Consider the following 27,724-nt stretch of genomic DNA (forward strand, 5'->3'; position numbering starts at 1 on the left):
AAATAAACTGTACGTTCATTTAATATTCAACAATAATAATATCTCGACATCTATAGTTGTAGTGTTGAAATCAGTAGGTTTCGGTATGCAACATTCACCTCTATAGTAAATGGTATATTAGCCACATGCTAAATGCTAACCGGAGATGAAGGATTTTCAGAATAAAAGCTTAACAACTGATTGTGCACAAGAACTTCTGGTTTTTCAGTATAAAACAGCATTTAAACTGACGGTATGTTTAAGGTACTTTATGCCATTAAAAACATTGATTTTAATTTCTAACAATAGTAAACATTCTATTAAAGAGGCCCTATTCTGCTTTTTGGATTTTCCCTTTCCTGTAGTGTGTTATAGGTTTCTGTGCATGTAAATAGTCTGCAAAGGCTAAAATCCCTGTGTTCCCTCCAGAGGGAGTTTCTCTCCCACACCCTCCCCCCCTGCCTGAAAGGCATCCATTTGACTCCTTTGTTTACTTCTGTGAAATAGTGACACTATGTAACACTTGCGATTCTATTGGCTAGGTACGTTATGGAGCGGGACATTTCCATCTCTAAGCAATTGACCAATCACAACCGACCAGCTAACCAATCAGAGCAGACTGGGCTCTGGTTTCAGACAGAGGGTGAAAAAAGGTGCTGCAGCACAGGTAGTATGAAAAAAATAAAGAGCTTTTTGAACATTAAAGCATGGAAATATGTCACAGAAAATAAAAAACCTGAAAATGAGCATAATAGGGCCCCTTCAAATATATTTTGGTGTAACTGAAAATGAGAATTATATGTACTCTTTGAATTCAAATATCCTTTCAAGCTTTATATTTATGTGGCTGCATTCTTCTCTATGATTCTCCATTTATGTTTAGCAAAGAGAACACAACGTTTTGTAGTAGAATGGATGTTGGAAAACCAAACAGCCATCATTCATTAGTAGTTATATTTCTACCACAAGATGGTAGCATATCCAGCCATTCCATGTAGGGAAGAATTTCTGCCTGGAAATGAGAGGCGGGTCCCAAAAAAAAAGGAGAGTGAGGCAGCGGAGAGAGGGAATGGGAAGAAAGATGAGAAGTGAGTGGAGAAAACGGAGCGTTTGAGTCTCTCATGCTGTCACATCTGAAGCAAAGTGTATTCACCCGGGGTCCAGAAAGTAAGATCTCTCTCTGTGTTTCTCTCCCTCCTTCCTTCTCTCTCTCCTTCCCTCCATCCTGACCATCTCCCCCTCTCTTTGCTGTGGTCAGACAGACAGATGAGTTTTTCCAGCCAGCCAGCAGACACATGTGGAAGCTGCTGCTGCCCTCCCTGCAGAGAGCTGGGTAGACGATTCTGGAGCCAGGCGGCAGCAGCATGCCCCCTAACCGGCTCTGAGCTGTCCACGTAAGTACGCCACACTCACATGCATGTGCTGTCAGAGGGAGGCTTGTTCCATGGTCTGTCTGCTGCATACACACTCTGTAAACATGCTGATGGCGCACACTCTGAACACATGCTTTAAATTAAGTTGTTTGTGCTTTTGCCTCTAACTGATTCACCGGGAGCAATACATTTACCGTGGGAAGTTATTCAGGGTATATCTTTTATATATAATCAGAAACATATGGACACACAGAAAAACGTCCAGACAGCTGATTTGTGATGTCATCTGTCAGCCCAAACCAAACATTCAGGTTCCATCGCCTGATAGGAAGATGAACCGTCCAATGCCTACACATGTCTTTTTTAATGTTTTTTTATGTATATCTTTAAGGGTCATTTAACCGAAATCACAAAAGACATTACTTAACACTTATATTATTTTAGTTTGTGCAGAAGGTATATCACTGCCACTTTTTCCATGATCTTTGCAGAATTATCAGCGTCTCCTCAAACAGCCTGGATAAAAGTAAAATGGAAAAATATTTTCAAAAGGATCTCCTTGCAAAATGTAAACTATAGAATAATGGAACGTATTAATCCAACCCAGTCACTATGACTCTGAACATAGAAGGAAATGGTGATGCTGTTTTAGTGGTGAGGTCAGGGTGGTTTGTTTGGATAAAGCATGAACTTTAATTCAGGAGACAGCTGTTCACTTCCTGTTTCCTACTCACAGTCAAGGTTATTTAACCTGTTAAGCCCCAAGGTCCCTGTCGGCGGGTCCTTTTTTCACGACACTGTGTCTCAGGGGATCTTAATATTTAAGAACCTATTAATATGTTATACCAGATTAACGGGAATAATCTCAGCTAACTGACGATACAAACCATTTTTACCAAAACAAAACACAAGTCTCATAAGAAGCATCTAAATGACCCCTGAGCGAAAAATGCTAACGCACTTGGGCACAGAACTCAAGATTAAGATACCCTTATTACTTATCGTAGCTGCACATACAAGATATCCGATTAAAGCTGAGGTTCCACAGATTATTTAGGTATATATATCATCACTGAGTGATCCGAACTCTTGACAGGGGAAGCAAACACAGACATCACAGACATCACAGCACAAGCTTTTACGGGAGATCGTCTCATCGTAGCTGTCAATCTGATCAAAAGACGTCTTCAATAACATTAAAACGAGAAAAAACGCGGCTGAATCGGAAAATCGCAAAATCGAGCAAGGGGGAACAGAGATAGGTCAAATCCACCCAAATGACCCAGAAGTGGGTTTATTTTGCTAAATCTCTCTAAAAAGGTCAGATTTCACTTGTTTTGCATCAATCTTGATACAGGGTACTTATTATATGTTGTAGTTTGGATTCCTAAAGCTTTTAGTCTACTATCCCATCATTCAAGGGTGGTTTTCACTATAAGTAATTCTTTTTTTTGGACGGACACAATAATTTACATTTTTTTACTGTGTTCAATCTGAATGTACTTTCAAATAAAAACATCTATATTGATTCTGACACTTCTACATCCAACTCACAGGTGTAACCTTGCTTTGAGAAAAAAGATTATTAATTTAACCCTTTTAAAAGGGAAGATATGGTCATTTGTTTTGGGAATGTCATTTTCGAGCCTGAGACCTGAAAAACAGGCTTGGGGCTTAAGGCAAGGCAAGGCAAGGCAAGTTTATTTATATAGCACTTTTCAACACAAGGCAATTCAAAGTGCTTTACAAAAAACGAAAGACATTAAGAAAATGGCATTTAAAATCACTCATTAAAAATAAAAGCTAATAAAATAAACATAAAAAGAAAAAATACATGGATAAAAGTTATAGTGCAGTCTAAGATATGAATAGTTCAAATAAAAGCAGCGACAAAAAGAAAAGTCTTCAGCCTGGATTTAAAAGTAGTAAGAGTTGCAGCGGACCTGCAGGTTTCTGGGAGTTTTTTCCAGATATTTGGAGCATAATAACTGAACGCTGCTTTACCATGTTTAGTTCTGACTCTGGGGACAGAAAGCTGACCAGTCCCTGAAGACCTGAGAGATCTGGATGGTTCATAATTTAACAGGAGGTCAGAAATGTATTTTGGGCCTAAACCATTCAGTGCTTTATAAACCAGCAGCAATATTTTGAAATATATTCTTTGACACACAGGAAGCCAGTGTAAAGACCAGTGTAAAGACCAGTGTAAAGACTTCAGATGTGATGTGATCCACTTTCTTAGTGTTAGTGAGGACTCGAGCTGCGGCGTTCTGAATCAGCTGCAGCTTCCTAATAGATTTTTTAGTGAGACCTGTGAAGACACCATTGCAGTAGTCCAGTCTACTGAAGATAAAAGCATGGACAAGTTTTTCCAAATCCTGCTGTGACATTAGTCTTTTAATCCTAGATATATTCTTTAGGTGATAGTAGGCTGATTTAGTAACTGTTTTAATGTGACTGTTGAAACTCAGGTCAGAGTCCATGACTACACCTAGATTTCTGGCTTTATCTGTTGTTTTGAACATTGCAGACTGAACCTCAGCGCTAACTTTTATACGTTCTGCCTTGGCTCCAAAAACCATTACCTCAGTTTTATCTTTGTTTAATTGGAGAAAGTTCTGACACATCCAGTCATTGATTTGTTCAATGCACTTACTCAGTGTTTGAATTGGAGCATAGTCTCCTGGTGAAATTATTACGTAAATGTGTGTGTCATCCGCATTGCTATGGTAACTTATTTGGTTGTTTTTCATTATCTGAGCCACTGGTAGCATGTAGATGTTAAAGAGAAGAGGCCCCAAGATGGAGCCTTGAGGTACCCCACATGTCATATTTGTCAACTCAGATGTGTATTTACCTATAGAAACAAAGTTGTTTCTGTCCTTTAAGTAGGATTCAAACCAATTTAGAACTGTTTCCGAAAGTCCCACCCAGTTTTCCAGTCGGTCTAGTAATATGCTGTGGTCAACAGTGTCAAACGCAGCACTGAGATCTAATAATACTAACACTGAAGTTCTGCCACTGTCTGTGTTTAAGTGGATGTCATTAAAGACCTTTACAAGAGCAGTCTCAGTGCTGTGGTTTGGACGAAAGCCTGACTGGAACACATCAAAACAGTCATTTAAATGCAATAAATTACTCAACTGTTGAAAAACAACTTTTTCAATGATTTTACCTAGAAATGGAAGGTTTGATATGGGCCTGTAATTGTTCATTACTGAAGCATCTAGATTATTCTTTTTTAAGAGCGGTTTAACCACATCATCTATCGTTCCCTAACCAAGTTTTATAACCATGCCGAAAAAAAACACTTTGCAACCGATCCAAATAGTTTTTGGTATTTTTGCCTAAATCAAACCAAACAATGTCAGATCATAAACCAGCTGAAACTGTTTTGGACGACACAGGAACATGATGTTGCTCCTAGTACTGATCGGGGCGTTAGATGAAGCAAACAGGCGGCCGTGTTTCAATGGCCAAATGTTCAACTAAACCTCCATTCTAGTCTAGTTCCATTCTAGATTGTTTCCTATTGTCTGACATTGGGAAACAGATGTCTGTAAATCAGCTGACATTTTTTTAAAGTAAATAAACTACCCATTATAAACACTTGTATAGCCCTTATTTAAATCATTAGGGTATAAAAGTTGTAAAATACGCTCAAAGCTGAATCAAGAGTTGAATCAGGAATTATTTTCCCTCTCTTAAGGAAAAAACCCAAAACCCAAAATTCTGGGTTATTTTGAATCTGCACTCGGTCCGTCTGAGTGACTTCCATATGAATGGAACCCCGCCTCCAACGCTGTATCGAGTTCTCTTTGTACATCCATGGGTCGGACCAGGAAGAGTGTCTATGTTGTTCATATTAGGGACATGATGAGCATAAATACAGTGTGTGTCTAGGTGCTTAAGAGCCAAAAAACATTGTAGAAGCCGTAGAGAATCAATCTCAACGAAAGGAATTTAATCCAAGTGAAGTCTTACCTATAATCACATTTGATCACAAATGAAATAGTGTAATCTGGATTGATTTGGTGTAAGTGTTGCAGATGTTAACCCTACAGATCCCTGCCTTCTCTTTAGAAAAATGCTGTGTGCCAATGTGCCACCTTCCATTATATGGAGAGGAGGCAGACTTTGTTACAGCTGATATTTCCAATTCTCAGCCACTCACACAATAACGATCTAAGCATTACAGGTAAAAGAAAGATTTGTATTTATTTTTTAAGGGTGAACTCTACCTTTTCAATAAAAAAAACCGAATGTAATAATAATCCTAAGAGTTGACAAAACCTTTGATCTGGGCCTTTTTTACAGCCATCGTGAAATGTCATAATAAGACACTTTTCATGTTATAACAACATATTTCTATACCTAATATCTACACCTGTATAACATGTATTTTCATTACCATTAAATTAGAGAAATATAATGTAAAGTAAAGGACTGGTGAGACTGATCCTGTGAAGACACATGCAGGCTGCCATGGACTGAACCACTGCTGCTGTGCTCTCTTTCAAACCCCTGAGAAATAGTTTGGGAAAATCAAGTTTTCTCTCCTTCCATCCCACCACGCTAACAAGAGGCTGGAGATTAGCCGCTTATGAGACTCTAGAGTTTTGTTTTATAGCCTGCTAACTTGATTCCACTGTACAGCAGTCAATAAAAATAAACCGCCTGTGAGAAAATGCTTCAGGAGCTGCCACTGTATATGGAGATCTGCATTCAAGTGTAGGGAAAGGCTGAGAGGAGGTATTTAGCACGTGAACAGGCTGCAGTGTTCACTATCATACCACAACTGAAACATTTTGCACATGGTATCGTTTTGCATAATCTTCAATTCCACACGTTTTATGACTTCATGACAAGAGGAGGTTATATAGAAAACAATTACATGTAAAGGGTCTATGTTAGTATTTACCTGCATGCATTATTATTTTGAATTCCTTAAAGGAAAAGTGATATTCTATATGTGTATATCTTGGTAAAAGTCCTATGACTGAAGTGCCAGAACAAACTGTTAATTGATCTTAATAACTGTGTGTCTATCCAAAGCCATTGCATCCTCCTCTGCTGAGCCATAAGGGCCAAATACCATAACTATGTAATTATCCGCTCCTGAACATATCAAAATAGTCCCCAACAAATACACTTCTGCCAGAAACTACTATGCAGTTTAAGGAAATCAAAGAGGCTTTAAAAAAACGATTAAATGTATGAACGGTATTGAAGCAATAATTCAATATTTGATGTGTGTTATCTAATCAAACACAGGAACTTGTTGTGAATATATAGCCAAAGCTGTTTGGAATACGATTGTTTTGTAACTCTTTTTTTCTGCAATGCTTGTTGTTGTCGTCGTCGTGCAGGGGTTGGGTGGTTTGGAAATGTGGCTGGGGAAACCTGTAAACCCAGCAGAGTGATTTCTTAAGTTTTTAACAGATAAAAACTATCAACTAAACTAGAGAATTAACATTGTTCTCAGGGGCGGCGGGTACTGTAGGCTAGGGAAGGCTAAGCTTTCCCAAATATTTGTGTCACTGCATCCTGGTAAAATAAAAATATAATGTAGCCTATAATGTGTGTGTCTTTGACATTAGCGCTGCTACGCAGCCACCAGTAAACTGTACTACGAAGCCAGTTCAACAGACCCTGGATATGTTTGAGTCATCTTAACTAACCCTATGAGACCTCGCTAAGCGGTCCTACGACGCTGGTTATCAAGTCGGTAAATCAAGCCAGGGTTTCTCTCTCCAGCTGAAAGCGCGTTCACGTGAAAGGGGCGGGGTTAGGAACATTTGACCAATCACAAACAGGAACAAGTCAGAGTCGTATCTGGGACAAGTGTACTGACAGCGCAGCGTCATACTTCATTAATGAAAAGTAAACTAATATTAGACAAATATGAACTCTAAACATCCATGACTTAAACATATAATCCAGGATACAAGCCACATAGTTGCACCTGCAAGGTGAATACAGAACAAGTGGTTACAAAATAAATAAACTACTGAGTGTTTGAAAGCGTACAACAGTTTTATGATATCACTGCCCCATCCTGACACGAGTGGATCTGACTTTAATTACATTTGAGTTGAGTGTTTCGTCAACCTAATGTGTTGCTTAAAATAATACTCATGCATACAGTATGTGACACTGTGAGTGTTGCACGGCCAGATACGGCTCGAGAAGCTGACTCAGATAAGGAAATATATGATACATTATGATATTATATGATTGATGATGTGATATGAATGATAAGTGCGACACGTCGGCATCTTCTCTGCATACGGCAGTTTAAACTGTATTTCCTTTATCCTGTAATATGACTTTATAGATTTAAACTCCGCACACTGAGCTCTGATTGGTCAGCAGGCGGTGCTTTCACTGAGTTGATCTCTTTTCTATAGACGCCGGAGGCGGACAGCGTCAGGTAAACATTTGTATTTAGCCTTCCCAAACCTGAGCCTCACGCGCCGCCTAAGATTGTTCTTGTAATCGTAAGAAGCTCACCTGAACATGGACGGCATATCGCTCAGGAGAGAGGTCGGCCCTGCAGTCAACGCACTGAAAAAACTGAACCATTGACTTTAATTAAATGTAATATGGCATGTTTAAGTGGCTATTATATATATGCAGAACTTCTTATTACTCCCCATCGCATGTGCTATCACTCCTGACGAGCAGAACATTAAAGCATAGAAAATGTCAAAGTAGAGGCACAAAATAAAATATGAACTTGAAAATGAGCAGAATAGGGTCCCTTTAAAAACAATTTCATTTTGTCAGCTGTAGTTTTCTTAACAGTAGGCCTATACATAACTATCACAATGCAAGATAAAGAAAACCCTTTTCAATGCATTTTGCTGTTTATTAGTAAACCCACATCAATGTGTCTCTGTAGTCGCATGGAGCTGCAGCTGCTGAGGGAGAGGGAGAGGAGCAAGAGACATTGGAAGGGATGGGTGTCATGGAAGAGAGGGACTGTTAAGAGAGAGGAAGGGAGGGAGGATTAGGGTGGGTGCCTGTGGTGGAGCATGATGTCAGAGGAATGTGTTGAGCCTCTCCTTTAACAAGCCGTGGAGCCGTGTGGAGCCCGGCCACCTCAAGATTCTCCTCACACACACACACACACACACACACACACACACACACACACACACGCATGCACACACACACACACACACTTCACCCTGTTTAACTCTTCCTGCGTGCCGCATGCACGCACATACACTGGCTTTCACATACACACAGGATCCAAATGTTGATAGGTTTACACTCAATAACTTTTAAGTTAAGTTTAAGCTAGTTTATTTTTTACATTTTTCTATCTACATATGATTTAGAAATTAAAGGTAATATTATTATAAATCTTTTTCCAATGCAAGACTCACATTGTCATTAAAGTATTGTGAAATGTGTTTTCAGTGGCTAGTTTCATTTTAGTTACTCTCTCAGCATCCGGTCCTGCAGCTGGGGTTTGTTTCAGGGATTACAGAGATGGAGATGGAGGAAAGGAAGGGAAAAGAGAGAAAACGGAGGAGAGGGAAGAGAGGGGAGACAAGGAGAGAAAAAAGGGAGAGGGAGAGGAGCGAGAGACATTAGAGAAAGCAAGGACAGGCAGATGGAAAAAGAGAGAAAGTGACTGTGTGGGAGAGCCAGACGCTGGCAACAGCTGGGAGACTATGACTAATAAAATCAGTGAGGTAAGGATGGAGAGACAGGCTGTGTGTGGAGGGCAGCTGCTACTGTAAACCAACCTCAGTGAAGTCAAGAGTATTTATAGCAGGGTGACCCACCCTGCCTGAAATGCCTCCATTAGACTCCTTTGTTTACTTCTGTGACATAATAACATCACTATGAATCACTTGCGCTCAGGGCCGGACTGGGACAATAAGTCAGGCCGGGAATTATACACCCAGCCAGGCCACTAGCAGTTTTCTTTTTTGCCATTTTCCTGGATTTATTTGTCAATATATATATATACAGTGTTGCTGTGCAAATCTATTTAGGCGTTGCTGTGAAAATCTAGGAACCTATCCATGTGAACATATTTTAAGTGGAGGTGGACCTGAAATCCTCTAGGGGGGTCCGGGGGCATGCTCCCCCGGTAATCTTTTATTTATTTTTTTAAATGTTGGACTTAAATGCATCAATCTGGTGCACTTTGAGGGGGAAATAAAAAGACAACACCAATATGAAACACAACTGTATACATCTAAATAATCATAAAATCATAAGTACATGGCCATAACCAATAACATACCATATTTAATATGAAAAAACATTGAAACTTGTTTATTTATAGTTGTGAGTGTGTCTGGGCTCCTGAATCAGCCTCACCTGTCTCCCTCCTCTCCCCCCTTCTCCTCGTTGAGGCAGCAGCAAAGACTAGTTTTAGCTCTCAACAAGTTTATAAAGTTTATCTTGCCTTTTTTCACCTAGTTAACATTTTATCTTTTATTATTCATGCATATTTTACTAATCACTCCCCCCTCAAATGGAAATATGTGTTTACATAAATGGTGACCAAACCGTTTGAGACCCACAGAGAACTTAGACTAAGTTAACTATCTAAACAGTCCTTTACCTCACCTGAGTTGTAGTTATCAGTCTCTCAGTCTGACAGGAGAGGACTCTCCTCCACCTTGTTGACAGCTCATTATACCCGTTAGCGCAGCTAGCTAGCACCAGATGGTAACAACCACAATACACGTAACCGGTGCACGTGCTTTCTCTCTCGCTCGCTTGCGCCACACATACACACCCTCCCGAGCTTGAATGACACACAGAGACCAATCGAGGGCATTAGTCTGTATGAAAGTGGCCATGTCGGCAGGCCACATCATGTAGACAGCCAGTCACCCTCTGTGAGGCAGAGTCAGACCCACATTTGCACAACGTTGCGTTCACAATACATACTTTAAAAAAAGAAAATCCTCAGGCCAGCAGGCCACTTAACAGGCCAGGCCATCGGGAAACCTCCCGGTCCTCCCGTTGGCCAGTCCGGGACTGTTTGCGCTTCTATTGGTTAGTGCTCCATCACATTGTATGTGATAGAGTTAAAGGGCGGGACAGCTTTAAGAGGTTGACCAACCACAACAGAGCCGGCCACCTAACCAATCAGAGCAGACTGGGCTCTGGTTTCAGACAGAGGGTGAAAAGAGGTGCTGCAGCACAGGCAGTATGAGAAAAATAAAGAGCTTTTTGAACATTAAAGCATGGAGACATGTCACTACATACTGATATGAAACAGAGTGAGCAGAATAGGGCCTCTTTAAAGTCAAATCTGTTACGAACTCAGACACTTAGGATGTAGGACCCAATTGCACGACCCGGGAGACAGAGGTAAAGTATTTGTAAGATACTTTATTTTCCAATACAGCAGTGAACAACAAAAAGGGTAACGATCAATCTCTAGCCGAGATGACAAAAATAGCGAACAAAAAATGAAAGCGCCCACGGAGTGAGGAATTAAACTTTTCACGAGCACAAGACACATTGACCTGACCATAGCATAAGACAATACGAACTGACAAAGAACACTGGGAGACAGGGGAATTTAAGCACAGGGTGACAAGACACAGGTGGGACCAATCAGAGGCGGGGCTGACACTGATGAGCACAGGAGACACAGGATGGATGACAGGTGCAAACAATCAAGAAGCCTGGAATGAGAGAAAGCAAACATAAACATGAAACTCTAGCATTTCTGTCGGTGCACAACAGTACCCCCCCTCTAGGGCCAACTCCTGATGGCCCAGGCTGATTGTAGAAGTCGTGGATAAGAGTCTTGTCTACGATAAATGAAGCAGCTACCCAGCTTCTAGCCTCAGGACCATAACCCTTCCAGTCTACCAGGAATTGCTTCCCCCTCCCCCTATTACAGACCTCCAGTAGCTTACGGACCTTGTAAACCTCACCCCCTTCAAAGAACTGGGGCGGTGGAGGGGGCTTGGAGGCGGGAACAAGTATGCTCTCACACACCGGCTTGATTTTGCTGACGTGAAACGTTGAATGCACTCTCATAGTCCTGGGGAGTTGCAGGCGTACAGACACCGGGTTGATGACTCTGGACACTGGAAAAGGACCCACAAATCTCGGAGCCAGTTTATTTGAGGCGACATGGAGTGGTAAGTCCTTAGTGGAAAGCCAAACCTTTTGGCCTGGACTGTAGAAGGGAGCGACCCTGCGATGGACGACTGCAACAGCCTTCATCCGAGCTGAACTTCGGAGAAGAGACTGGCGAGCACCAGCCCAAACTCTGCGACAACGTCTGATCATGGCATAAGCTGATGGAACCATCACCTCTTCCTCGTTGTTAGGGAAAAGCGGAGGCTGGAAACCATTGACACAATGGAATGGAGAGAGACCTGTGGCTGCCGTAGGAAGAGTATTGTGGGCAAACTCGACCCATGTGAGGTGGTCACTCCAGGTGGTCTGGTTCCGGGAGACGAGACAACGTAGCGTAGTCTCTAGTTCTTGGTTCAGATGCTCCGACTGTCCATTTGACTGAGGGTGATATCCCGATGACAAGCTGACGGTGGCACCTATGAGTCGACAAAACTCCTTCCAGAAAACGGAAATGAATTGTGGACCCCTGTCGGAAACAATGTCATCAGGGAATCCATGGATCCTGAATACATGATTTATCATGACCTCTGCAGTGACTTTGGCAGAGGGAAGCTTGGTCAATGGGATGAAGTGAGCCATCTTTGAAAATTGATCCACCACTGTTAGGACCGTAGTCTTGCCTCTGGACGAAGGAAATCCTGTCACAAAATCCATCGAAATGTGTGACCAAGGACGTTGGGGAATCGGCAGCGGCTGGAGCAAGCCCATCTTGACTTGAGATTAGGTCTTATTACACGCACACACCGGACAAGCTTCTATGTACTCCGTCACATCCTTCCTCATGGCCGGCCACCAGAAACGTTGTTGAATCCTGAACATTGTCCTTGTTACTCCCGGATGGCACGAAAGCACAGATGAGTGAGCCCAGTGGATGACCTTGGAGTGAAGAGCCTCAGGAACAAACAGCAGATTGTTAGGACACCCGCTAGGTGCTGGATTCATGCCATTCGCCTTTTTAACATCCGACTCCACTTGCCAGGAAAAGGCTCCGATCACACGGTTAAGTGGAAGGATGGTCTTGGGCTCTACCGCAAGTGGTTCTGGATCGTAAAGACGAGACAAAGCATCATGTTTTTGATTCTGAGACCCGGGACGAAAGGAGAGTGTGAAGTTGAACCTACTAAAGAATAGTGTCCACCTGGCCTGACGGGAGTTGAGACGTTTAGCCTTTCTTATATATTTCAGATTCTTGTGATCTGTCCAGACTAAAAACGGCTGCTCTGCACCCTCTAGCCAGTGTCTCCATTCCTCGAGGGCAGCTTTTACAGCTAACAGTTCCTTGTTTCCCACGTCATAATTCCGCTCTGCCGTTGTCAACTTCCACAATAGGTAAGCACATGGATGCATTTTGTTGTCTTCTACTGAACGTTGAAACAGTACTCCTCCAATTCCCTCATTGGAAGCATCAACCTCGACCATAAACTGGCGCTGGGGATCTGGAATGGTGAGTATGGGAGCTGATGTGAATCGCTCTGAGGCTTTGGAAAGCGATGTCCGCCTGGGGAGTCCACTTGAAGGGAACCTTAGGAGAAGTCAGAACATGCAGAGGCGCAGCAACAGAACTGAAATTCCTAATAAACTTCCTATAGAAGTTAGCAAACTCTAAAAACTGCTGAACCTTCTTCCTGGAGTCTGGTGTGGGCCATTGGGATACTGCACTGATTTTAGCAGGACCATTTGCATATGATTAGGTGAGATTATGTATCCTAAGAAAGACACCTCTTCTGTGTGGAACTCATATTTCTCTGCCTTAACATATAGCTGATTCTCCAGCAGTTTCTGCAAAACCTGGCGGACATGGTTAACATGAGATTTTGCGTCTGGGGAGAAAATCTGAATATCATCCAGATACACAAACACTGAAATATTCAAAAATTCCCGCAAAACCTCATTCACAAAAGCTTGAAACACAGCCGGTACATTGCATAGTCCTAAAGGCAGTACTAGGTACTCATAGTGACCACTGAGTGTTGAATCCTGTCTTCCACTCATCCCCTTTTCTTATTCTAACCAAGTGATATGCATTTCTTAAATCTAACTTGGTGAATATATTGGCAGTTTTCAGCAGTTCAAACGCAGATGACATCAGTGGCAGAGGAAAACGGTTCTTCACCGTAATGTCATTTAGTGGACTGTAGTCTATGCAAGGTCTCACAGACCCGTCTTTCTTTCCGACAAAGAAAAATCCCGCTCCGGCTGGAGAAGATGAAGGACGGATAATCCCTGATTTGAGTGAAGAGGAGATGTATTCGTCCATTGCTGCTCTCTCAGGTCTCGAAATCGAGTAAAGTCTCCCCTTGGGAATGGGGGCTCCCGGTAAGAGATCAATGAGACAGTCAACATCTCAGTGAGGAGGTAGTGACAGGGCTTTGGACTTGTTAAAGGCTTCCTTTAAATCATGGTAACAGGGAGGTACCTTCTGTAGATCAGGAAAGTCAGGGTGATCTATAATGATTCTACTAGAGTCTGTTGGTGCATTAACAGGTTGCGAACGTTTACACCTGCCCATACAATCCTCTCCCCATTCCTTAATTTTCCCTGAACGCCAGTCAATGTGAGGATTGTGGGTCTTCAGCCATGGAAACCCCAAAATAATCGGGTGCTGAGCCTACTCAAAAATATGAAATTGCATGCTCTCGGTATGGTCCTTATTCACAGTAATCTGAATGGGCTCAGTACAATGGGTAACTGTGAACAACAAGCGGCCGTCTAAGGCACTGACATTAATAGGATGAGATAGCGGAACAGTCTTTATTTCTAGCTGATTTACTACGCCCCAGTCCATAAGGCTTTCGTCAGCCCCTGAGTCTATTAACACACCCTGGTCAATGGTTTGATTGTTAATACAAATGTTTACCTGAGTAACAGGTCGAGGAGGGAAGTCTGCGGGAAACTTGCTCACCAGCGCCCTCCTTTTGACTGGTGAGCACAATCTTTTCCCGGGCATGAAGCGAGTTGATGATCCGGCTGGCCGCAGTAGAAACAACAACCATCCCGTAGACGGCGCTGCCTCTCCTCCAGAGAAAGCCTGGTTCTTCCCAGCTGCATGGGTTCACCGGAGTCATTCGGAAGTGTAGTCCTCTGATGGTCCGGTAACATGGGCTGGAAATCCTCAGCTGGCGGCGCGACCCTCCGAGACTAATTCTGGAAGCTGGGAATAACATCTCGGTTGCGTCGACGCTCCCTCTCTCTTTCCCGAAGACGGTTATCAATCCGGATGGCCACAGCGATGAGGGATTCCAGATCCCGGGGTGTCTCCATTGGAGCCAGCTGGTCCTTTATCGGTTCCGAAAGTCCCGTCATGAAGGCGTCACGAAGAGCCAGAACATTCCATCCGCTGTCCGCTGCTGCTGTACGAAACTCGATGGCATAATCAACCACCTGGCGTATTTGAAACAGTCTTCTACTGGCCTCTGTAGCAGGCGATGAGTGGTCAAAAATGCGACTCATAGTCTCTATGAAATCGGCCAATGAGTAACATAGTTCGGTTTCTCTAGACCATTCTGCAGTAGCCCAGGCTGCAGCTCTTCCCGTTAAATGTGACACAATAAACGCCACTTTACCATGGTCAGATGAAAAAGCTCCTAGGTTGTGTTGAAAATGCAGATCGCACTGTACCAGAAAGGCTCTGCAATTCGAGGAATCTCCGGAAAATCTCTCCGGAAGAGCCAGCCGTAAAGGGGAAGAAACAGCCTGACTTGGGTAGTTAGCTTGAGTATTGACAGGCAACCTCTCAGCTGTGGATGACATCACCAGAGGAGCAGTCTGTTGGTGAGTGAACAAATGATTCATTTGGGCAACCAGTTGTTGCATCTGTGTAGATAAGTCTTCCTGAATCCTGGCGTCCTCTCAGCTCTTGCATTTCCTGGCTGACTATGCCCAGCTGTTCCTCGTGATGAAAAATCTTCAAAGCGTTCTTGGGTCGGCTGGGTCCATAATGGTCAGTTCGTTCTGTTATGAACTCAGACACTTAGGATGTAGGGCCCAATTGCACGACCCGGGAGACAGAGGTAAAGTATTTGTAAGATACTTTATTTTCCAATACAGCAGTGAACAACGAAAAGGGTAACTATCAATCTCTAGCCGAGATGACAAAAATAGCGAACAAAAAATGAAAGCGCTCACGTAGTGAGGAATGAAACTTTTCACGAGCACAAGAAACATTGACCTGACCATAGCATAAGACAATACGAACTGACAAAGAACACTGGGAGACAGGGGAATTTAAGCACAGGGTGACAAGACACAGGTGGGACCAATCAGGGGCGGGGCTGACACTGATGAGCACAGGAGACACAGGATGGATGACAGGTGCAAACAATCAAGAAGCCTGGAATGAGAGAAAGCAAACATAAACAACATGAACCTGAGGTTACGTACTGTAACCCAGCTTCTATGAGTATAGGCGCAGCCCTCTAAGGCTATCGCTATTGGGTAATCCCACTGCACGTGTGCAGCACTGACAGACTTAATCCACGCCCACCTATGACGTGGGCCCCACCTCTGGCCTCACTTCCGTATAAATATAAAAGAGGGGCAAAAGGGGCAGCTCTCTGAATGCCGATAGGCAGGAGAGAGGGCACGCCGTTTAGTCCGTGACATCAGAACACTCAGTACTGAGTGTGTCAGAGAGGAATGGGAGACATCCCTCAAATAAAAACGAATAAAAGAACAGGGGTAGACCAAGATGCAGCATTGCAAATGTCTTCCACTGTCATTCCTCCATGCAACGCCATAGAGGTAGAAATTCCTCTGGTGCTGTGCGCTTTGATGTTTTCTTAGGGATCCACCCCAGAGTAGACATACGCCTGTGACACAGCCTCACACAGCCAGTGTGACAGCCGCTGTGCAGACAGAGGCTGCCCTATTGAGTGCTCTCTGTAATGCACAAACAGGCGCTGAGACTTGCGCAACGTGGCTGTGCGTGCAATGTAACATGACAGCGCACGCACGGGACAGAGGAGATGAGATGTGGCTTCTTCCTCTGATGTGTGAGGAGGAGGGAAGAAACCATCCAAAGTGATCCCTCTCGATCTAAAAGAGCTTGTGATCACCTTTGGCATAAAAGCCGGGTTAGGGCGCAAAACAGCTGAGCTGCCATCTCCTTGGATCTGGAGACATGACGGAGCCACAGAGAGAGCAGACACATCACTCACCCTTTAGCTGATGTCAGAGCCAGGAGCAGAGCTACTTTGGTTGACCAGAACTTCAGGGGGACCTGATCTAAAGGTTCAAATGGAGCTTTACTCAGTGCGCGTAACACTAATCCAAAACCCATTGAGGCGCCAAAGCGCGTGACACATGTCTGAGTCTCTGTGCTCCCCGTAGAAAACGTTTTGTCAGAGGGTGACTACACACCGTGCTGACCCCAAACCTACGTGGCAAGATGAAATGGCAGCAGCATATGTTTTTACCGTGCTATAAGCCAATTCCTGTCCAGCTACAGCTGGAGGAACGACAGCACGAGGCAGGGGGGCCAACGGGGTCCAGGCTTCTCCCTGCACACCACACGGAGCGCTGTCCATTTGGCTGTGTAGGATGTGTGTTCAGCAGCTGCGCTGATCGAACACCTCCCTGGTGATTTATGTAGGCCGCCGCTGCTTTGTTGTCTGTTTGAATCAACATATGTTGATTGTACAGCCACGGGATGAAGTGCTGGAGCACTTTCCATACGGAGAGTAATTCCAGCACGTTTATATGGAGAGACATGTGAGCCAGCCACTGTCCCCCCACTGCCTGCGACATGCACGTTCCTCAGCCTGCGAGAGATGCGTCTGTGAACACTGCGGTGTGTGACGTCACTCTGCTCAGTGGCACCCCCACTGACGTGGAGATTTTTCCAGTGGGTCAAATCCAAAACCACGGAAGGAGGAATGTACACCATGCGTCTCCTCTGACGCACGGGGTCGATGCACAGGCGAATAAACCACCTACAGTCTCCTCACTATGAAGGAGACCCAGGGGGATCACCACGTGACCAGCTGATATCATGTCTAACAGCTGCATCACGGAGAGAGCTGTCACTTTCTCCCCTCTCCGCTGTGAGAGTCACACTCTCATGCGGGCTGAGTTTAATTCCACTCCCAGTTAAAAAGATAACCTGGGAGGGACGAGGACAGCTCTTCTTCCAGTTGATAATGAAACCCAGGTTTGACAGATGAGATACGAGCTGTATCGTCTGTAAGCCACTTCCTCCCTTCCTGGAGCGAGCCAGCCACAGCCGGTCGTCCAGGTAAAATAACACTCTCATCCCCATTCTGAGTAGCTGCTCCCACCGGCTCCACCCACTTTGAAAAAGTGCGTGGAGCCAGGAATGAGAAACGCAGGAAAATGCTGTGTTTCGGGATAAAAAACCCTGATTTTCTTCCCCATGAGGAACCCTGGAAAAAAGCTTTCTTTTAAAGGAATGGTCCACTCATTAGATAATTAATCAAAACTTCAGTATTTAGTGAAACGTTATGTTTAAACCATACCCTGAAGAAACCAGCGATATTCCCCGGTAAATAATGATTTTATAGCTCTTTTTTATCAAGACCTGTATATTCCGTCTGGCCGCCGCCATGTTTGCCATTTTCAGTAGTCACGTGATGGTCGTGACGTCATCCATGCGTTCACTTTGTCAACACACGGAAACATGGCGGAGTATTTCAGTTCGGACTCGTCAGCAGAGGAACAAGTTTTGACCAATGTGAAGAGATTGGATGGGGGAATTCAGCCATACATATCAGTATGACAATACGACACCCTCTGTCCGTAGACCCTCACATCGTACAAGGAAAAACTTCCGAAGAAAACCCACAGTTTAAAGGGAACATGGGAGAAACCTCAGGGAGAGCAACAGAGGTGGGATCCCTCTCCCAGGACGGACAGACGTGCAATAGATGCCGTGTATAAATTGAAAAGATAATACATTTGCAACATAGGTAGTCCAAATGTTTGGAAATGCATGTGTGTATAATGGGAAGATGATATAAGATACTATATGTATGCATGTAGTACCACCCTTGCTAGCGATTCCCTCTCTAGTTTAGCATACTCAGCTTCGTTGTCCCTGGCCATAGAATCACGATTTTATGGGGCCGGAAAAACTGGGGGGAAATACACACTAGCCGGTACTACGCTATATGGAAAGGCCACCAAAAACTGTCCTGGCCTGGACGTTAAAACGGGGCTAGCCGCTGCAATGGAAATGCGCTATAACATACCTTATTCTTACTCCGAGCACTACTTCTGCTCCTCCGTCGCTTCACACTTGCAGAGGGCGATTTCTCTACTGGCCGAACTGGTGTCCTGGTCGGTGATGACACCAGAAAGACCGATGGTACTGCATCTCCATTGAGTAATGGTTGTTCTTTAAATCCCATGTTATGTTTGATCATACTCTCAGAGTAGTCTTCCGGAAATGTGAAATGTTCGCTGCATACATGAGCCTGTAAATCTCTCGGTTCGGGCCGGCCACATTTCGCTAGCCACTGCCTCCGAATGTACTTCTTATGCTTACCTTTTGGCAACAGATGGAACCGAGCATTCCGTGGATTGTTCCTATCCGAATTATGGCAATATTTCGCGATACAGTGAGGCATATTTGAAGAGAGAAACTACAGTAAATAACATGGAGATCAACGTGTCTTCGAAAACCAAACGCATGGATTACGTCACGTCCGGGAAATGGCGGCGCCCACAGTGTTGATGTTATTTTGGTATATAATCAGTTTAAAATCACTGATAATGTCATCGGATTAAAAAAAAAAAAAGAGAGACTGGCAGAGACTGGTCTGTTTTATCGGATGATAATTTTTTAAAAATGAGTGTCATGAGCATACGATTCCTTTAACAAGAGTTCCTGCCGCTCTGCACGGAGCGTGAGACACTGTTCCCGGGATGACAGGGTTCCCTGTATCCCGTAGAACTGCGGGGGGAGAGGCGAACTGCAGAGACTATCCTCTGCCCATCCGCCTGCTCATCCATCTGTCCATCAGACACACGCGCCGCCACCCTGAATACCATACAGTACTCTGATAGCGCCGGGTGTACATTCTCTGGATGTGCTGTGGTTGGTGGCAAACCACGCCAGAGCCCTCCACACGCTGCATTTCACACAGGCTCTCAATATGTCGCCGTTTAGGAGAAGACTCGTAAACCGCGCGTTCACGCTCAACATCACTAAGGGATGAGCGGAGGTGTGTGCAGTGCTGTCCACACAAGGCGTAATAATGGCCCTCCGTGGGCTTATTACGACCGTGGGTAGGAGGTACGTCTGAGACAGAGAAAAAAAAATCCGTGCTGCCTAAACCCAAAAAGTTTAAAGGTAGACGGATTGAATAGTACGCCCTGCTGTTTTATTAACCGATAAGTTAAAAAACCCAGCCGGCTTAGGCAGCGAGCCGTGCTGCCAAGTAACCAATAGGCTATTGGCAGCAGGCTTAACCGGGGAACCTTGCTGCATATTAACTTCCATCTGTCCATTGAACACACGCCACTCAGCGCGCCAACCTGCTCTGGATGTGCTGTGGTTGTCATGGTGACGAGCCACGCCAGAGCCCTCCAGACGCTGCACTTCACACAGGCTCTCATTATGTCCACTGTAACACATTTTCCTGTCAAATAACAGTAAAGCGCCGGCAGTCTCTTCACAGACGCCTGCACTTCACTGCCATACCACAGTACTCATACTGTGAAATGACTCTACAGCTTCTTACTGTAAAAATAAAATACAGTATACTGCTGTATTTCTTCAATTAACAGTAAAATACCGGCAGCAGAGACGCCAGCAATACACTGAAATTATACAGTATTCATACTGTTGAACAATTTCAGTGTATTACTGTAAAACATTAAATAATTCACAGTAACATTCTGGTTAGGGGGCTGCCAGTAGATTAGTGCTGAAAATTGGCTGTAAAATAACAGTGATTGCTTACAGTGTTAAACTGGACACCGAGGTGCGTTCACGCTCAACACACCTAAGGGATGAGCGGAGCTGTGGGCAGTGCTGTCCTCACTGTAATAATGGCACTCGTGGGCTCATTACGACTGTGTGTAGGAGGTAGGTTTGGGACAGAGGAGAAAAACCAATAGGTTTTAAAGACAGCCTATTTATGCAGTGAGCCATGCTGCCTATAACCGACAGGTTAGGGGCAGCCGGCTTACCCGGTGGGCCTTGCTGCTTATTATTATTCATCTGTCCATCGAACACACGCGTCGCCACTCTGAGTAATATTCTGAGAGCGCGCAACATGCTCTGGATGTGCTATGGTTGTCATGGTGACGAGCCACGTCAGAGTCTCTGTTTAGGAGAAGGCTCGTAAACTGGGCATTGAGGCGCGTTCACGCTCAAACCTGCTGAGGAATGAGCGGAGGTGTGTGCAGTGCTTTTCACACAGTGCGTAATAACAGCCCTGGGCTCATTACGACCGTGTGTAGTAGGCACATCTGGGACAGAGGAACAAAACCGTGCTGCCTGCTAACCGACAGGTTAGGAGCATCAGGTTTAAACGTCAAGCCTTGCTGTCTAATAACCGCCTGGTTAAATACAGCTGGCTTGCGCCACGAGCCCTGCTGCCTGCTGACTGACAGGTTACAGCCGGCTCTTGCACCTCCACACGCTGTATTGCACAGCGGCTCTCATCATGTCGCCGTTTAGGAGAAGGCTCGTAAACCGGACATTGAGGCGCGTTCACGCTCAAACCCGCTTGAGGAATGAACGGTGTGTGGAGGCATATCTGTGACATAGGAAACAAGTCCGTGCCGTCTAATCAACCGACAAGCTATGAGGCAGCCGCTTATGTCATCCGGAGGAGAGCTCCCCTGAACCGGGGGCACGGGGAGATCTCATTAGGCGGCTGCCTTTCCGATGATCTCCGGGAGTTCCTGGAGAATACCGCCAATACGGCAGAGCCGAGATGGCGGATAGTGTCAGCCCTGTCTCCCCCGTCCGGAGGAGAGGGAGGATGGGGCCGGGGGAACCACATGGTGATCAGTGAATGGAGGGGAAGGAGTCGCCTGACTGCTGCCCGCCACTCGGATCCAAAAATCAAGGGCTTGGTCCACAGAGTAAGACTCCTGGACTAGCCAATCATCCCCGCCCGCAGCCACGAGAGCGTTCGCTCTCCGCTGTCTGTGGGCCAGAGGGAGACGGACACAATGAGTGCACGACACCTGGGGAGTGACAGCCCGTCCACACAGCGGCGTGCGTTGACGTTGTCGCTTCCCACGATGCAGTTCGGCTAAAAGTGACGTTACCCCATTCAAAGTGAATGGGCAGAAGCGTTGGAAGCTTCAACGCACGCCACTGTGTGGACGGGCCGTGAGGGAGTGAGAGCCGCGTTTGCGTGCTCCAATCCCCGGCAGGACTCACCTGTATCGTCTGTGTAAAGCCGCTTCCTCCCTGGAGCGAGCCAGCCACAGCCGGTCGTAACTCATATGTCGGCTAACACCGAGTCCCGCCCTGTCTCCCCCGTCCGGAGGAGAGGGAGGATGAGGCCAGGGGGAAATGTTTGCTTTCTAGTAAACAGCTCTGAAAAGAGCTTGTGCCTGTACAGTGCTTCTGCAACGGAGTGCTGAAGAAAAGTGGGAGCAGTTGGACGGGCCTACTTCCTATTTATACGGAAGTGAGTCCGTCGGTGGGGGCCACGTCATAGGTGGGCGTGGATTAAGTCTGTCAGTGCTGCACACGTGCAGTGGGATTACCCAATAGCGATAGCCTTAGAGGGCGAAGCCTTATACGAAATAGAACCAAGGGTTCTCAGCAATACACTCAACAAGTGTTAGTAGACGGGATGAGCGGTTCTGTGTAGACGTGTTACCTGCACCAGAGCTAGAGGGACCAGTAGCAGGCCATGCAGGACCCTCTGTGGATGAATCATAAACTGAGTTCTCAATGAGAAGAAGACAGGAGTTTGTATCTTGTCCAAGCCAGTGTTTAATTCAAGTGTGCACACTCTGTGGGCCCAGATACGGGGCTTGCGAGTGTCTCAGCGCTCCGCAGAAGTTAATAGAGTTAATGATCTTGTTCTTAGTTTGAACTGTAAAATTGGATTTAAACTCATCTAAAACATAAGATAAGAGTTGAATTATTAATTAAATCAGTGTGTGTTTATTTAGTTGTTGGTTTTATTCTTCTCCATTATGCATATCCACAACCAAAGTTATCCTTCATGGTGGTTTTTCTAAACTCTTAATATTTAAGTGAGCATAAATGAATTGCTAATTAAGTTTTTTTCACATTCTACAAAAAGGTTATATGAAATCTGGAATAAAGTTAGGGAACATTCCTTTAAAAGGTAGCCCATGTGAATAGTACACAGGCTGCAGAGAAAAGGGAAGTGCTTCCTGGAGAGAAAAGTGAAGTGGCACCTCAAATGTGCGTACGTCTTGTACAGTAAACCCGCTAAATACTTTGTTAGAATCCCACATGAGTGAGGAAAAGGCATGATGGGAAAAGAGGTCAATGTCAACAAGCCCAACCACCCACAGCATATACATGTACACATGAAGTCTTTGAGTAAATGATTAGTGTACATTACAAGTTACTTGCAACAACACGCCCTCAAACTCACTGCAGACATGGTCTGGTCTCGTTAGAAAAGGTGCCTCACCCTGCACAGGTTCAATTGGTTTCAGAATTAGGTATAATAGCAAGTTAGTTTCAAAGTAGGAAATGTTCAACACAGTCTCACGGCATTTCGTCGCATTTTTTTCGTGTCACACTGTAAATAATAACAAATTAGAAGGAAAAAAAGATTTTAAAAAATACAGATTTCAGGATTCTGAGGCTCTGAGCCCCATTTCTCTTCCTCGCGGATGGCAAAAAAACTCTGACATTATACTATTTAAAATAAAAGGGTTAGGCTTAGGGTAAGATATTGAGTAAGAAAATGTTGTTATGAACCACACAGCTTCCGGTCTTTCAAGACCCGACTGGACAAAAAGACATGGCGCAGGCACGAAACATACTACCAATAGATAATAATAAAATACATTGCTTTTGAAATCCTTCTGTGTGACGTGAAAAAAATGCGAAAACCGTGTTGGTGAAAACGAATCAATAGATTAAATTAATTTCGTGACTATAACACAAAATGCCGTGAGACTGGGTTGAAATGTTCCTTGATATTTTCATATTGGCACATTTGCAAAATAAAGTAAATGAGAAATGCACAGAACATGAGGCCAGGTTCTGATCCAAATGTTGATTAATATACCACAGGTTTTCTCAGAGAGGGACTACTGTGGTACGCAATATTATTATTTGTTATGTCTTATACAAAAAGAACGTATGTTTTAATCCTCAAATCATGATACTGTTGTAATTCAATATTCTTTTTTTAAATGATATTGTTAACAGCCTTAAACGGTGCAACCAAAGCTATCCTGTTCACAACAATGTCTGTTTATTGTCAGTTTCAATTTCAATAACGGATCAACATCAGGAAAATGGAGTTGCGGTCGAGAAGTCGCTTTAACAGCTTTATGTTGTTGGTTCTTTTTTTTACCAAAATATTTAAATGGGGCAGTATTATTGCAAAGACCAAAGAGTGCACACAGCGGCACAATCTTCTATCTAACAAATAAGAACTAATCAACAACAGCACTTTTCATTTGCAAGTGCACAGGTAAAACAGCTAAGCCTTTTAATGTGGCATGTGTTGACTACAATCAAAGTTCCTGTAATGAAATAAACATCCCTTAGACTTTTAACATTCAACCCAATACAGTTGGATGTCTCAGTCATGTAGTCAATGTAAGGAGCCTAGTACATGGTAATCTTTGGTACCATATGTGGCAAATGTTTTTCAGACTCAAGTAGACTTTGTCCAGCTTTACAGTGGAAAGTGCTTCGCTAACAGAAGGGTGGGGAGGAGAAGTTTTCTCTGGAAATCAAGACTGCTTATTCTGTCCTCTTTTCAACCGTTCCTGATGGGGAATTAAAGAGTCCAGTGTTTCATTATTTCGGAACATTTAATGTGGCTGGCCGCTGCCTATTTCACCACAGTGCAGCAAGGCGCAGGAAGTTTTATAAGCAGCCGTCCCAGTAGCCTGGGGCCTGGAAGGACCTCTCTCTAGTAAAATTGGAGAGCAATAAATAAGTGGCTCAATTGTGTGTGGATGTGTGTGTGTGTGTGTGTGTGTGTGTGTGTGTGTGTGTGTGTGTGTGTGTGTGTGTGTGTGTGTGTGTGTGTGTGTGTGTGTGTGTGTGTGTGTGCGTGCGTGCGTGCGTGCGTGCGTGCGTGCGTGCGTGCGTGCGTGCGTGCGCGTGCGTGCGCGTGCGTGCGTGTGTGTTGTACTGGAAATAGAGAGTTGATTTCAGTTGGCTGTTGGTCTTAAGCTGGCCTCCACATGTTGTAAAAACACAGACGCAAAGCAGAAGCAGGTTACTACAGGGCACAGAGCGAGAAAAAGACTTTCTTTGTGTGTCATGTGCTTTTAGTGAAGCAAAGTACTGCTGCGAGTCAAGGGGGGGGGGGGGGTAATGCTGAGCTCGGCTCTTTGATGAGAGTTAGCATCAAAATGTAATTTGAGAACTGCTGTCTGACTACACAGTATTTATTTGTTGTTTGTCTAAATGTAGACCCCCACATATATAAGAACAAAGACTATGACACACTTTTGCGCAGCATCTATTATTAATCTTGCAAGTGAATCCGGAAATGTTGAGTACCCCAAAGTGTTATGATAGAAATGTATAATACGGGTCCCCGGCACAAAGAAACTGCTGGATGGTAACTTGCATATGTTGGCAATTTGCACAATTAGCATACATTGCGTTAATCAGCAATAATGAACATTACGTTTTTGCAGATTTTGAGTGGTTTTTACTTCTATGAGTGGTGTTGCAACCATTGGATATGGAGAGCAGAAGATGAAAATGATTGCCTCTACTGTGGATAATTGTTTTTCAAATGGATAAGTAATTTGTCCAATCCAGATGATCGAGAGTCCACTTAAACTTCAAAATCGACCCAACATGAATCAAAATCAGCCTTTCTGGTTCAAACTGCCATTTTGGATCCTGAAAATGTCAGAAATGCATTCAGCATCCTCAATAATCCCTGAAACCACTCCAAAATCGACCTAATCGGCAATGCCATTTTTTAACTATTGTCAACATACAGTAAGCTATAATGCTAATTAATGCTAAATACGCAACTTGTGCTAATTGTGCTAATTGCCCAACATCCCACCAATAGTTAGCACCCGGCATTTTCTATGTACTGGGTAGCCGTACTATACATTTCTAACATAAAACTTTGGGGTGCTCAACATTTCCGGGTTCACAATAGTACTCTATGAGCTAACAACTAGACTTTCCAGTATGTGCAATATAAAGTTAAATATACCGCTTAATTATTATTATTATTATTACTGGCTTCTATCTCTAATTTAGACTACGCAACTATGCTAACACAATCTGTAATAACTCTGCAATATATACTTTTACTTTCACTACTGTTACCTGGCTGCTATCACACTAGACTACTACGTCACACGCTCGACTAACTTTATTTTATAAAAAATAAAAAACTATTACTTATTGTTTTCCACCTGGATGGGTACTTTCGTAAATTGTGATTCGTATCATTTCTATCTCTAATATTGTATGCATGCCTGTCACAATGTGCTTCCCCGAATAAAGGTATGCTAACTCTGATTCTAACTTTATTCTTCCAAACATTTCTTTACAGCTTCGCCCATCCCTCTACAATCCTGTCGCTCCACTTTGTGAAGATGTAGTCTGTTGGATCTCCATGGAGATGTCTCCAAACACCGTCTCCTCTGTCTTGTTCCCATGGTCACTTTGGCTGCTGTTCTTCCTGACCCCCGTCACCCGGACAACCAGCTCCGCCCCCTCCTCTGAAGCTCCTCCGTCGGCCAATACCACGCTGCTGTTTGACAGTGGCACCAGCCTGCGGAACTGCAGCTGCTCCGCGGCGCTGCGGGACTGTGACGAGGCTCTGGCCAACTCGCTGTGCAGGTGCCACACGGCCCCCCGCTCCGCCCTCCCCCGCGCAGGCCTCACAGAGCCCGGGACCCTCACCGTGTGGGTGAAGGAACTCTGGGTCCTGGAGGAGCTTCTGAACAGCAGCAGGGTCGGCCATTTGCGGTTGTCTTTTTGTGGAATAAAACCAATGGACAGTCAGTACCTGGTTCTGCTGGGTCTGCGGACCCTCAGGATCCACAGTGCAGTCCCAGAGGCCCCCTACCCCCACCAGGAGATGACCATCTCCCCAGCAGTGGGGCTTGTGATGGAGATAGAAACCCTCTCCTTTGACATCTCCTCCTCCCTCCGCGTGACCTTTCTGGATGTAGCAGTTCTCAACGGGCTCTCTGCCCTGAAGGCGTACAGTGTTTTGGGACCACCTGCTCACACCCTCCCCCAGCGCTTCCCCCACCTGGCCTTACCCCCTGCTCTGCCATCCACTGATACTCCTGGTGACCCTACAGACCCCAGTGAGCAGGCCTCAGAGCCTCCACTGCTTTTTACGTTTGTCTACTAACAACAACAAACTCCTATCACTGAGCGTTGACTTTAATTAAGTGTATTATGTCAACAATTTACACACATTTGTATTAGGTTAATTAAAGGTAATAATATCACGTTGAAATAAAAGTATTAGGTTCAACCTTATATTATTGCTCACACATAACCTTATTCAGTTATGTGTAATTTGTTGACATTTTAGTTCAGTGTCTTCAGTGTATTCAGGCCCATGCATGCAGTACAAGGGACAACTGGTGCGCAGGAGTGACCAAACAGCTGGATGTACTACACAGCTGGATGTACCAAACAGCTGGATGTACTGTAGGAGAAGTTGCACATGTGGAATATAAGACCCTTTTGGTTGACAGGCTGCTGTACTGTCGTCTGGCCTACAGGTGGCTCTGAGCCGGGGCTCCAGAGAGGCTGACATCCCTCTCCCCCTGATGGTCATCCTCAACGGAGAATGTTGACTCCAGGATTGTCACATGTTTGCTTCCCACCCCTGAAGGGTAATGCAGACAAACACACAAACACAAGGTTTGGGAACGTTAACAGAAGTCATGCCTTTCTTTAGAATATTGTTCCTTATACAACATAAATAATGTTGAAGCTGTAACGACCTTGATTCTCACGTCTATCGTTGCGATGGTTTACTTGTGCTAATGTTTTGGAACTGCAGATCATATTTGGGTGTAGATACATGGTGTGTTTACATGCGGAAATATTATCATGTAAGTACAATATACATGCTTAACAA

General features: G+C 44.4%; 1 protein-coding gene across 1 annotated transcript; it reads left to right on the top strand.

Annotated features, from left to right (window-relative positions):
- The first annotated feature begins 1,060 nt into the window (after positions 1–1,060).
- Positions 1,061–27,724, top strand: LOC117466586 (exosomal polycystin-1-interacting protein-like). Its single transcript, XM_034109920.2, has 3 exons — positions 1,061–1,146; positions 1,238–1,373; positions 26,171–27,724. Exon 3 carries the CDS (start codon positions 26,234–26,236, stop codon positions 26,981–26,983), a length of 750 nt encoding a protein of 249 aa, XP_033965811.1. The 5' UTR covers positions 1,061–1,146; positions 1,238–1,373; positions 26,171–26,233; the 3' UTR covers positions 26,984–27,724.

This window comes from Pseudochaenichthys georgianus, chromosome 21, assembly GCF_902827115.2.
Source record: "Pseudochaenichthys georgianus chromosome 21, fPseGeo1.2, whole genome shotgun sequence".
In the NCBI taxonomy this organism is placed as follows: Eukaryota; Metazoa; Chordata; class Actinopteri; order Perciformes; family Channichthyidae; genus Pseudochaenichthys; species Pseudochaenichthys georgianus.

Bases quoted from the DNA above. Each gene is read 5' to 3' on its own strand.
- LOC117466586 (XM_034109920.2), top strand. From the start codon at position 26,234: ATGGAGATGTCTCCAAACACCGTCTCCTCTGTCTTGTTCCCATGGTCA.